The sequence below is a fragment of the Aaosphaeria arxii genome (genome assembly GCF_010015735.1).
Source record: "Aaosphaeria arxii CBS 175.79 unplaced genomic scaffold BU24scaffold_8, whole genome shotgun sequence".
Classification (NCBI taxonomy): Eukaryota; Fungi; Ascomycota; class Dothideomycetes; order Pleosporales; genus Aaosphaeria; species Aaosphaeria arxii.
The window spans coordinates 1,250,873-1,263,297 of NW_022983481.1; the positions used below are offsets into that span (position 1 = coordinate 1,250,873).

The window sequence follows — 12,425 nt, forward strand, 5'->3', positions numbered from 1 at the left end:
GTCTGTCTATGTCTGTCTATGTCTGTCTCTACGCGTACATATAATCCATGTATACAACTGATCCCCATCCCCATCCCCTATCTCTCCCTCCAAAGCAACAGCAATTCCAGACATAGATAACAATAACCAACCAACCAACTAACACATCCGCCCCTTATGAATAGTCAATACAAACCTTAATGTCGTCCAAGCAGGCAGGCCAGCCAGCTAAACCACTTTTTATGCATCTTTACTCTGCTTACCTCTCACTTGCCCGGAAAAATGATACAGTGACATATATATGTTCGTGAGCTGTGAATGCGTAGATAGGTGGTGCGAATGTCAGGTCATTTGTCTTCACTATTGCATTTTTTTCTGAATCGGGTTTGATGAGAAAAGGATGCTTCATGTTTTGATTTTTTTTAAAGGAAAGGGGGCGAACATGTCTATGGAAGAAATTTTTCCTTTTTCTTTTCCTTTTATCTTCCTCTTCAAGTTTTTTTTTCTTTTCCAAATCCCAATCTCTAACCCCCTCTGATCACAGGCGAAAAGCAGAGCCACCTAGAATCAACCTTACGACCGCTAAGCCGCCGCCCTCTTCCCCTCCCTAAACCTCCTCAACACCTCCCTCTCCTCCTCATCCCTCGCAACCCCCTCATCCTCCTCAACCGGCAACCTCTCATGCTTCCACTTCTTGCCCCCCGCCCCATACTCCGCACTAACCTGCGCATCTCCCACAAGCACCCACTTATAAATCGTCAAGCCATCCAACCCCACCGGACCGCGAGAGTGTATCTTGTTCGTGGAGATGCCGACCTCGGTGCCGAAGCCGTAGCGCTGGCCGTCGGCCATGCGGGTCGAGGTGTTCCAGTAGACGGAGGAGGAGTCGATGGCGGAGAGGTAGCGGGTTGCGGTTGCGGCGTCGAGGGTGAGGATCGCGTCGGTGTGGTGCGAGGAGTGGGCGTTGACGTGGGTGATTGCGTCGGGGATGGTGGAGATGGTTTTGATGGCGAGGGTGAGGTCCAGGAATTCGGTGGTGTAGTCTGAGGGGGTGGAGGGCTGGAGGAGGGCTGCGAGGTGTGGGGGGAGGGAGGATTGGAGGGAGGTGAGGGAGGGGGCGTCGCAGCGGAGGGAGACGCCGTGGGAGAGGAGGGCGGTGGCGACGGTGGGGAGGTTCGTGGTGAGGGCGGGGGTGTCGACGAGGAGTTGCTCGAGGGCGTTGCAGCCGGCTGGGTAGGAGACTTTGGCGTCGACGATGATCTTGGTGGCTTTGTCGGAGGGGTAGTCGCTGAGGAGGAGTGCGGTGCAGATGCCGTCTGCGTGGCCGAGGACGGGGATGGAGGTCGAGTCCTTCACGAACCGGACGAGCTTGTTGCCACCTCGCGGGATGCAGAGGTCGATGTAGGTGTCCAGGGAGAGGAGTTCCTTGATGACATCGTGGGTTTGGACGAGCTGGAGGCAGTCCGAGGGGACGGAGGTGGTCGAGAGGGCCTGGGAGATGATGGAGGCTATGGCGGCGAAGCTGTGGTTGGATTCTCGTCCGCCCTTGAGGATTGCTGCGTTTCCGGATTTGATGGCCAGCGCGGAGATGTTGGCGATGACTTCTGGGCGAGCTTCAAAGATGATGAGGAGGACGCCAATGGGACATGTAACTCTTGACAGGGTGAGGTTGTCGTCGAGGAGAGTGCGGGATGTGGTCTTGTTGACTGTGCAATTGTTAGCATCTAATATCTACAAAGCATCTTGATTGATATCATGGAGAGGAGAGGAAACCCCCCAGGTAGATTTCTGTATAAGGGCATACGTACTCGGGTCCTCCAAGTCTCGCACATCTAATATGCCCTGGAGCATGTCCTCATATTTGCCCTTCTTGCCCAAATCTAGCCTCTTGACCAAGCTTTGACTAAGCGTACCACCCTCTGCAGCCTTGTGGGCGGCCTCGAGATCCTTTGCATTCGCAGCGAGAACCTCATCTTTGCCCTCTGCGAGTGCCTGGTGGATGGCGGTTAATGCGGCATTGCGCTGTTCGGTGGAGAGAACGGCGAGCTCACGGGACCCCAGTCGAGCGGCCTGAGCGACCTGGAGTGGTGTTGCGTTCGTTAAAGACATCTCTCTTTTTTTTCACTTTATTTTTAACGTGTGTTTATCTCTTGCTCCTTTTTTTTCTTTCACACCGGTCTGATGTAACTCAATACTGTGTGATGGTGGGGAGACACCGTATAGAGTGCGCTCGGAGGATGGCGCGTGACTCAACAGAGGGTTTTGGGACTAAAACAATAGAATGCAGGGTCTTCTTTCGGAAGGAAGAAAAGAAGGAACGATGTCGCCCCCGGATACTCGAGGAGGATAGGCGGAGGTCGAATGACAGATTGAGTAGTTTGTTCTCTAAGAATAGAAACCGTATAGCGAGAAAGGGTAAGGAGGGTAAGAAAGGGTAGGAGAAAAAGGCAATGGAGGGGAATCCAGAAGTGGTTCGAACGGTTACATGACAGTCAATGGTCAGCCGGCGGCAGTTCTAGGTAGTTCTAGGTAGTGTGTGGTTTGAGTGGGGCACGTGACATTCCCCCACCAATTCATCCGTTCCCTTCATATTTTTTCCTTTCTCCGCCAGTAGTAGTACAGAAATAGTACGTACTCGTAAGTATCTATTTGTGTACATCGTACCTATCAGTGCACCTCGTAAGTATCTAGATACCCTTAGGCATGTATTAGTGACCGACTTCTTTTGGTCGGATGATAAACCACGCAACAAATCAATAGTCCCTACCACCGAGAATTTTGCGACGAGTCTCTTGTCCACGCACTCTGAAACTCTTGTCGTCCTTGTCATTATTCTAGTCAAAATAATAATCCTGTGAATATGTCAAATAATACAGATTATTGCTGAATGGAACGTCATGAGCGACGTAACCATGGCTTGTCGTTGCTCGTCTAGTTTGCGTAGCATTGGGTGATGGCCGCTGGTTGGATGAAAATTGGTGGCGGGATGGTCGGTTGTGGCTGGGGGCCCCGATTAGGTGGTTGGGAACTCGCTGCCTCGACCAACACGAGAGCCCACCACATGGTCAATACCCTCATCCTCGACCAATATTGTACTAACACACTTGTAGCGACTAATAGAGATGGCTGGATGCACTCTGTTTATTAAATACCCTCCCCCGGTCTCCATTTCCAATGTTACAATCATCATCACAAAGCAATCCTCACCTCACAATCCTACAACCAGGCAGAGCCGACCTCATCCACTCCAGTCCTCAGCTCGCCTACTTCAACCCACGCACTCGCTCACCCGTATAAGACACTGCTCACTCCCCTCTCCCTTCAGCTCTCCATTCCTCATCTGAGCACTATACATACAATCGCCTATCCTAAATCATCTCCGCCAACCACTTACCACTTTATCCTTTCAAAATGCGGTCCGCCGTACGAGCTGTCGCTGCTCTTGCTTCAGCGGCACTACTTGCTGCACCCTCTCTCGCCCAAACATACACCAACTGCAACCCCACAGAACGTTCCGACTGCCCACCGGATTCCGCCCTTGGCCGTACCGTGAACATTGACTTCAGCGCCGCATCCGACAGCTTTACCCCCCAGGGAAACATCGCCTACAGCTCCGATGGTGCATCTTTCACAGTTGCCAAATCAGGTGACGCTCCCCAGGTCACCTCCAAATGGTACATCATGTTCGGTAAGGTCGAGGTCGTACTCAAGTCCGCACCAGGAGCCGGTATTGTCAGCAGCTTCGTCATGCAGTCTGACACCTTGGACGAGATCGATTGGGAGTGGCTCGGTGCCGACAATGCTCAAGTCCAAACCAACTACTTTGGCAAGGGCCAAACCACTACCTACAACCGTGGTGCCTTCCACGCAGACCCCAACAACCAGAACGACTGGAAGACGTACACCGTCGAATGGACCGCAAACCAAATCGTCTGGTCGATCAATGGAAACGTCGTTCGAACTCTAGAGCCCGCCAATGCCGACAACCAGTACCCCCAGACTCCCATGCAGATCAAGATTGGCGCCTGGAGTGGAGGAGACTCCGCCAATGCTCCCGGAACCATCGAATGGGCTCGAGGTCCCACCGACTACTCCCAGGGTCCTTTCTCCATGCACGTCAAGTCCTTGATGGTGGCAGACTACTCTACCGGAACCCAATACGTCTATGGCGACCAGAGCGGCACCTGGCAATCCATCAAATCCGTCGGCGGAAAGATCAACTCTGGAGGCGGCTCTCCGGTTGAGAACCCTCCCGCCATCACCTCTTCCGCCAGCGGACAGCCCATGCCCTTCAACCCCAGCGAGACCGTTGTCCGCCCCAGCGTCTACCCCTGGATCCCCGATGGTTCCAAAACTCTGTCGACGGCAGCGGCCCCTACCTATGCCAACTACCCCGGCCTTCCCAGCGGATGGACCGTGTCGGATACAGGAAAGGTCGTTCCGCCTAGCTCGGCACCTGTCAGTAAGCCATTTTTTTTAGTTCAAGTATCTACTCAGAATCACGATGCTAACTTCATTCTAGTCGACATCCCCTCCCGCTTCATCTACGCCATCGCCTGCAGCTTCGCCTTCGGCTTCGTCTGGCGATTCTGAGTCTCATGTCTCTTCTGGCTTCCAGACCAGCTACACAGCAGCCTCAGAGTCCGGCAACTCTTTGATCACACAGGCTCCTACACAAGCTCTTCCCACTCCTAGCGCAAATGCTAACGTGGAGAACGCCGCTGTGTCCTCCTCCGTTCCACCTGCTCCCGAACGTCCAAACAGCGCACATAGCTCGCTTGCAGACAAGGGATTTGTCTTATTAGCTGCATTCATCGGCGCCCTCCCCGTCATCTTGTAAAACAAAAGGTTTCGATGACACCATTTCCAGTTTTTGTATATACTGCTTTCTTGTTTTTGGGTTGGTTTACAACTCGGCATCAGCGCGGCGCTTGGCATTTGGGTATTATCTGTTTCGGTTCAGACGAGATGCTCACTAGAGAAAATCCACGAGGACACATGCATTGACGAAGTAATTATGAGATGAGTCGTAATGGTAGATATGGCGAGACTCACCTCTTGTGCATAATGGTATCGAAGGAATGAGTAAAATACGAAATCTATAGAATCAATCACAATAATGAACCACATCACACACAATCTACCGTTCCACAACTACGCAAGCATGAAGTCACACCTTTGCCCACATATCTTTCAGCGGAATAAGAAACTCCCAAAGTAGTCTGTGAATACTGTTGCAGGATCACGTCCCTTGTACAAGAAGGCTCACAAGGACCTCCTATAAGAGGAATGTCGTCCCTCCCGCCAATCAGGGTTCACGGGTGATGGGCCCAGCATGGCGGGCTGGTACCGTGAGAACGTTGAACCTGATCTCACCGCTCAACTTTCACCTCACACCAACCATCATCGACGACATACAGAAAAAGTAGCACAAAGATAATTTAAGAAAGAGATATCACGGTATTGGTGGCAAGAGAGCCTCGTGTCTACATGCCTTGCGCAAGCCTACATTCCGCCCCTCATTTAGACGACATCCACTTCCAGTATCTCCCCGCGCATTCCACTTGACGCTTCCCCATAGCTACGAGTAGTAGTCGTAACGACCGCCACCTGTTCTTGATATTTATTTTGCTCTACTACATGTATATTGAATTTGCCATTTTCCAACATGAAGGCAGTGCATTACCTTCCCTTCTTTGCATCTCTCACATCGGCCATTTGGCCACTACCCACATCATACGACCATGGAGATACTGTACTGTGGATGTCCGACGACGTAGCATTCAACTGGGCGGGAACAGCAGCTAGCGCAAGTAATGTAGGCTCGAGATTTCTAGTCTTGCAAGAATATCTATTCTCGAGCTTGTACGTCTGAAACACAATCGCCCTTAGAACTGACGAATTTTGCCCCCAATTGACAGAGCGATGAATCCAGCAACCGGAAACCAAAACGTGAGGGTACGGAGTGGCAAGGTGTGAGTGGTGATGATATCATCAGGTTCGCGATCGAGCAGACGAAATCGACGATTTTGAAGCGGAATTTCGTGCCCTGGAAGTTTCATCCAAGGGGGTGGAGTGAACCGATTGCGGAGGGAGCGACTTATGTATCATCGATCACGCTGGAACTTCTTGGAGAGGATCCCCCGAGTATTGCGAAGCCGCTTGCTGGTAGTGTAGATGAGTCGTACTCGTTAACCCTGACGACGACGGGCGAAGCTACGATTCTGGCAAATACTTCTCTCGGGCTTCGACATGGTCTCAATACTTTCACTCAGCTTTTTTACAAGCACTCGTCCGATGGAGCGTACACCGCGCTCGCTCCAGTTCAAATCTTCGACGCCCCCAAGTTCGAGCATCGAGGCATCAACATGGACGTAGCACGGCAATGGTATCCCGCCAAGGACATAGCCCGCATGATCGATACCGCCGCCTACAACAAGATGAACCGATTCCATCTCCACGTAACGGATTCGCAGTCCTGGCCATTGGAGATCCCATCTCTGCCCGAACTAGCCGCAAAAGGAGCCTACAGGCCAGAATTATACTACAGCACCAAGGAGTTCGAGTACCTGCAGAAGCGAGCAGCACTCCAGGGCGTGGAGCTGATCACAGAGATCGACATGCCAGGCCATACGAGTATCATACACGAAGCCTATCCTGACTTGATTGCTGCGTATAACATCCAGCCGAATTGGGACACGTATTCTGCGGAACCGCCGTCAGGCACGTTGAAACTCAATTCCAGCGATGTGGATACGTTCCTGTCTAAACTGTTTGACGACTTGCTCCCGCGGATATTCCCGTTCTCTACTTACTTTCACACCGGCGGTGACGAGGTGAACAAGAATGCTTACGAGCTGGATGATACGGTTAAGTCAAAGGATCCGGAGGTCCTGCAGCCGTTGATGCAGGCTTTCATCGATCGAAACCACGATCAGGTCAGAAGCCAAGGCTTGACTCCGATAGTGTGGGAAGAGATGCTACTGGACTGGAACCTCACGCTCGGAAAGGACACTGTGGTTCAGAGCTGGCGAAGCGACGAGGCGGTCGCCAGCATTGTGAGTAAAGGATACAAGGCTCTAGTTGGCAACTATAAATACTGGGTAAGTCCCTTCTCCTATATCTACCTATCCCACTTCCCCTCACAGCAGACATGAAATTGACGAATAGAAGTACCTCGATTGCGGCAAAGGCCAATGGCTCGACTTCTCCCCTGAGCGAGCAGCAGCAGCATGGCCCTTCCAAGACTACTGCGCTCCCTTCCACAACTGGCGTCTCGTATACTCCTACGACCCTCTAGCAGGAGTGCCCTCCGAATACCACCACCTCGTCATCGGCGGCGAGGCTCATCTCTGGTCTGAACAAACCGACCCCATCAATCTCGACAGAATGATATGGCCCCGAGCGAGCGCCGCCGCCGAAGTGCTATGGAGCGGCGTGAAGGACGCACAGGGCCAGAACAGAAGCCAGTTCGATGCGAGTCCCAGACTCAGTGAGATGAGAGAGCGGATGGTCGCGAGGGGTGTGGGCGCAGAGCCCGTACAGATGCCGTATTGCACCATGGATGGTGAGCAGTGTCAGTTGGGATTACTCGCATAGGATGAATGGTTCGCACTATTGTAAATATCATATTTAGGAACCAGTGTGACAATCTGCGGGAAGCTGCTACGTCTCAAAAGCTACATCGTTAACACCCAGGACCTCAAGAATGATATATCAACCTAGGTAGCTTGTGATCGCAAAGGCAACCAGCTAACATCGTAGATCACTTGCTACGGTACGTAATACCACAGTCCCATCCAAGCCATCCTCATGCACCCCTTCGCAACTCCAAGAACCGAAGCCCATACAATTACCATGGAGAGAGAACAATACCAAGAACCGAACACCGAAAGCCCGCCGCCCACGAACAAGGGTCCGCGAACCCTCGCAAAACCTCGCAAACCTCGCTCACGCTCGTATAAATTGCAACCAACTAACACCCTACCTAAGGCCTTCCTCCACTCCCGAGTCTCCGACTCGCATTAGCGCTCCAGGTGTGGGATACCATTCACTACTCTTAACGGGCAGCGCATGCTCGCACTTTCGCCAATTCCGCACCACCACCACCACCACCACCCCGCATTTTCTCGTCCGCTTGTTACTTGTAAGAAAGAGACATGCAAGGGCATGGCATACCCGCACTCCCATTCGGAAACCGTCCATTCACGACGTCTGGTATCGTAATTGGAGGGGGGCCCGCTCCCGCCCAGGTCGTTTAAGGGCCATTAGATCGAATGCAGCAGTAGTCGCGAGCGTGCCATGCGTACCGAGGTTTGCATATGACGGAGCTGGACCCCACACCCAACCCCATCATCGTAATACATATGTCGTAGGGGTAATACTTTAAGGAACAACGCTGCACTCGCTGCTGCTGTTGTTGTTGTTGTTCGATTTATGATGAGTTGATTGAATCGACGTAAGCGAAAAAGAGGATACACTTGGGTGTTTTTTATGAGAGGTTTCTTTGTCGATATCTTGTGATCTTTCTTACACCATTTATACGAGTAAGGTCTACGACTCGACTATTTGCTGCTATTAGATTAGTCGGATGGTAGTCTAGGGATTGCTCTCGCGCTTTTGATATATTGTTATACAGGTTCGTTTGACGATACTCCGCACTCTTTCTTCTCCTCCATGGCTCTTATACAAATGCACCACGACGTCCAACCCGTCATCGCCATCCCTTCTCCATAGAAACAAAAACTAACCCCATCTCCAGACCAACCACCACCTCAATCAAAACCAACCCGGCAGGCCACCACATCCCCCAAAATGCCCTCCCTCCTAACCCCCTACCTCACCCCCCTCACCCTCCTCCCCACCCTCCTCGCCCTCCTAATCCTCTACAAACTCCTCTCCACCCTCCGCACCTCCCGGCAAATCGCCCGCCTCGGCGCCCGCGCCCCCATCCGCACAACCTACGTCCCCTACGGCCTCGACATGCTCTACGAAGTCGTGACGCACCTGCTCGCGGACAAGAACTACGAGCTGTGGGTCGGCATGTTCGCGAAGTACGGCCGGGGCGGGTTCACGGTCGAGGCGGGGATCGGTCAAAGGGTTATCCTGACGGCGGAACCGGAGAACGTTAAGGCGATTCTGGCGACGCAGTTTAAGGATTATGGGAAGGGGGAGCAGTTTAGGAAGGACTTTTATGACTTTTTGGGGAATGGTATGTTCATTTTCTCTTCTCTCTTTTTTAGTTTCTGATTGTGGAGTATGGGAGGGTGAGGGGAGAGGAGAGAGGGGAGGTTGAAAGTTTGGATGGAAGGGGGCTAAGAGATATGATGAACATGAATGAGACGGAGAGCTGACATGGAATTTCTCCAGGTATTTTCACGACTGACGGCCATCTCTGGCACAACTCCCGCCAATTGATCCGACCCCAATTCGTCAAGGATCGACTCAGTGATCTCGACATCTTCGAGGAGCACGTGCAAATCCTCATGAGGGAGTTCTCTAATGGACGAGAAATCGACGCCATGGATCTTTTCTTCCGGTAAGTGACTATCTCTCTCTACAAGCGAATGGCAATGATGGTACTGCTCCTGAGCCTCGTGTATCGTCGTCGTTGTGGTCGGCTGGCGTCCATGCTGATAGGTTGCTAGGTATACCTTAGACGCCGCCACGGATTTCCTTCTCGGGAAAAGCGTCGAGAGCTTGCAGAATCCGCAGACGAGATTCGCTGATGCGTTTATGAATGCTCAGAGGGTGCAGAGCATTATATCACGACTTGGGTGAGTCTATATATCTATTCATTCACGTTTCCAACCACAACCACCACCACAACCAACCCAACAATTACCTTCAATCTCAAACTAACGAATTCCCTAGACCTCTCAACTGGGCCGTCCCACGCAAACGCATGGGCTTCGACTCCTCCATCAAAATCATCAACCAATTCATCGACCAATACATCGACACTGCCCTCGCACTCCCTCCCTCCGAACTCGAAAAGAAAACCACCCACGACCAAGATTACACCTTCCTGCACGCCATCGCCGGCTACACCCGCGACCGCACAATGCTACACGACCAAATCGTCTCCGTCCTTCTCGCCGGACGCGACACGACGGCCTGCACCCTCACCTGGACGATCTACGAGCTCTCGCGCCAACCGCACATCACCGCAAAGCTACGCCAGGAAATCATCAACACGGTCGGCCTCGATGCCGCCCCAACATACCAACACCTAAAAGACATGAAGTACCTCCAACACATCCTCAACGAGACCCTCCGCCTCTACCCCGTCGTCCCCTTCAACGTCCGCGTCTCCCTCACCGACACAACCCTCCCCACCGGCGGCGGCCCCGACGGCACCCTCCCCATCGGCATCCCCAAGGACACCCCCATCGCCTACTCCACGCTCGTCATGCAGCGCCGCGCAGACCTCTACCCGCCGCCATCTTCGGGCTTCCCGGCCGTCGACTTGTACTGCCCCGAGCGATGGGACGGCTGGACCCCCAAGAGCTGGACGTACATTCCGTTCAACGGCGGCCCGAGGATATGCATAGGGCAGCAGTTCGCGCTGACGGAGATGGCGTACACGCTCGTGAGGCTGTTCCAGCGGTTCGAGACGGTGGAGAATAGGATGGGCGGTGAGGAGCCGGGGATGCATATGGATATCGTGCTGCAGCCGGCCAGGGAGATCAAGGTCGCTTTTGTGTAGTTGGGGGGTGAGGGACTTCTTTGGGATTATGACTTTTCCTCCTGTTGTTTTTGTTGTTCTTTTTCTTCGTCATTATCTTTTTTCTGATGTCATGAAAATATACCGGACGGTTCGACGGGGTGCATGTAAACATCCCCATGTCATATATGCCACATAACGAACGAACGAAACAAAAACCAAATCCATGTTCTTCTCCCTTTTTTCCCTTCCCCGTCTTCCGTCACATGTATATACACATACACATAATCATACAATCATACCCACTCATCGCGTCCCCAACCTAACACTACGATCTTACAAGTACAACGAACCCACACAGCATTGTATAAACGCTACTGTGCACTGTTCGCTAAGACTCAACAGGGTGATGCATGACAGGACAGACAAAGACGAGGAGGGAAGAAAGTCCCTGTATATAGATAAAGGGAGGAGGGAGGGGGGGTATCATAGCAACAGCGGAAATGAAAGACGGGAAGAAGCTGGAAGGAGAGTGGCGTGAATTGAAGAGGAAGGGTTCATCCTCCTAGATGTCGTCGTCGTCGTCGTCGTCGTCGTCGTCGTCGGCGGCGGCGGCAGGAAGGTTGTTGTAATGTGTGTTGTTGTATCATACATTGTCTTGCCGTTTCTTGTATCGTTGTGTCTTGTTTTCCCGAGTCTGGTCTTGGACAAGCGTAGGAAGGAGTATGGTGGTTGTAGGAGGTGGTATTGTAGTACACGTCGGACGCTGAAGCGGTGGACCGCGTGCATTTATGCATGTATGTAGAATTTTTTGATTTTAGTTTTTGGTTTTGATTTGGAAGATAATGATGATGGTTGATTATAATTGTAATTACGGAGTATAACAATAATAATTGATTGTAATTTTATAGGCGTAAGAGAGAGTGAGAAGGACTTGTACATACACGATTATATATGATAGTATAAAAGGGGGGAGTTGTAGTATGCGTGTGTGTGTGCAGTTTTTGGTATGGTATACGGTGGTGCAGATGGTGTACCATTCGGTGGTCACGTAGACCGTGGTGTAGATGGTGGCGTAGACAGTGCAGTAGTCTGACAGAGAGCACGAAGCGGACAAGGATATTGAGCGATAAGTTCGGGGGGGCAGTAGAGTGTGTTGTTCGAGTACAGCTTAGGTTGAACACAGAAGACCATAAGGGTATTTTGGGTTCTCTATATACGTAGAATTTCTCATGATTCTCACGACTCTCATGGATTCTCACGGTATAAGAATCTGTGAGAGTCGTGAGACTCATGAGACTCGTGACGGGTCACCACGTGACGTAATGCTTGCTGGTTTCCTCCCTCGCTGGTCCTTGCTAAGTCTGCTAGCGATTGGTTATCTACCTATATAGGCTGGAAGATTGCCCCCTCTTCTTGGTTCGTAACAAGTATATGGTGCGGTAGAGGTTTAAGTGGAGGTTTAAGTAGAGGGCGTAGTAGAGAGCTGTGAGCGTAGACAATATAGTAAAGAGTAATTGACCTTATACGATTATACACCAAAACACGAGTCCAAGAATATTTCTTTTTTTTGGTAACAAATACAAATTATAATACATATGTATAGAATATAACCTGAAGCAATCTTTACTATAAGTAAAGTTCAAACATTTATATACTTTTGTTATGTAGATGGAGTAGAACACGAAGAATTGCCTTGTGAAGCTGACTGTTGTTAAGCTTACCTTGTAGTAGAGAATAAAATGGAATATAGATCACAGTAAATAGTAGAGTAGATAAC

The 12,425-nt window shown here is 51.4% G+C and overlaps 4 protein-coding genes across 4 annotated transcripts; 3 read left to right on the forward strand and 1 right to left on the reverse strand.

The window, feature by feature from the left end:
* Window positions 1-385: 385 nt before the first annotated feature.
* Window positions 386-2,510, reverse strand: BU24DRAFT_273020 (gamma-glutamyl phosphate reductase GPR). Its single transcript, XM_033522610.1, has 2 exons — window positions 1,788-2,510; window positions 386-1,685 (listed from the first exon to the last, which is right to left on the reverse strand). Exons 1-2 carry the CDS (start codon window positions 2,086-2,088, stop codon window positions 562-564), a joined length of 1,425 nt encoding a protein of 474 aa, XP_033380591.1. The 5' UTR covers window positions 2,089-2,510; the 3' UTR covers window positions 386-561.
* An 880-nt stretch (window positions 2,511-3,390) lies between these two features.
* Window positions 3,391-5,114, forward strand: BU24DRAFT_375869 (glycoside hydrolase family 16 protein; the record flags this gene model as incomplete). The annotated part of the gene is made up of 2 exons (XM_033524606.1): window positions 3,391-4,437; window positions 4,502-5,114. The coding sequence occupies 2 exons, from the start codon at window positions 3,391-3,393 to the stop codon at window positions 4,817-4,819; spliced, it is 1,365 nt and encodes a 454-aa protein (XP_033380592.1). The 3' UTR covers window positions 4,820-5,114.
* Window positions 5,115-5,647: 533 nt separating this feature from the next.
* Window positions 5,648-7,578, forward strand: BU24DRAFT_352899 (glycoside hydrolase family 20 protein; the record flags this gene model as incomplete). Its single annotated transcript, XM_033523756.1, has 3 exons — window positions 5,648-5,844; window positions 5,903-7,082; window positions 7,153-7,578. 3 exons carry the CDS (start codon window positions 5,648-5,650, stop codon window positions 7,576-7,578), a joined length of 1,803 nt encoding a protein of 600 aa, XP_033380593.1.
* Window positions 7,579-8,427: 849 nt separating this feature from the next.
* Window positions 8,428-10,779, forward strand: BU24DRAFT_273032 (cytochrome P450 52A11). Its single transcript, XM_033522611.1, has 5 exons — window positions 8,428-8,617; window positions 8,741-9,190; window positions 9,349-9,517; window positions 9,627-9,755; window positions 9,853-10,779. Exons 2-5 carry the CDS (start codon window positions 8,794-8,796, stop codon window positions 10,685-10,687), a joined length of 1,530 nt encoding a protein of 509 aa, XP_033380594.1. The 5' UTR covers window positions 8,428-8,617; window positions 8,741-8,793; the 3' UTR covers window positions 10,688-10,779.
* The last annotated feature ends 1,646 nt before the right edge of the window (window positions 10,780-12,425 follow it).

Coding starts and splice junctions, on each gene's coding strand:
- BU24DRAFT_273032 (XM_033522611.1), top strand. CDS start 8,794: ATGCCCTCCCTCCTAACCCCCTACCTCACCCCCCTCACCCTCCTCCCC. Junction 9,191..9,348: donor TTATGACTTTTTGGGGAATG/GTATGTTCATTT, acceptor GAATTTCTCCAG/GTATTTTCACGACTGACGGC. Junction 9,756..9,852: donor AGCATTATATCACGACTTGG/GTGAGTCTATAT, acceptor CGAATTCCCTAG/ACCTCTCAACTGGGCCGTCC.
- BU24DRAFT_273020 (XM_033522610.1), bottom strand. CDS start 2,088: ATGTCTTTAACGAACGCAACACCACTCCAGGTCGCTCAGGCCGCTCGA. Junction 1,686..1,787: donor GCGAGACTTGGAGGACCCGA/GTACGTATGCCC, acceptor ACAATTGCACAG/TCAACAAGACCACATCCCGC.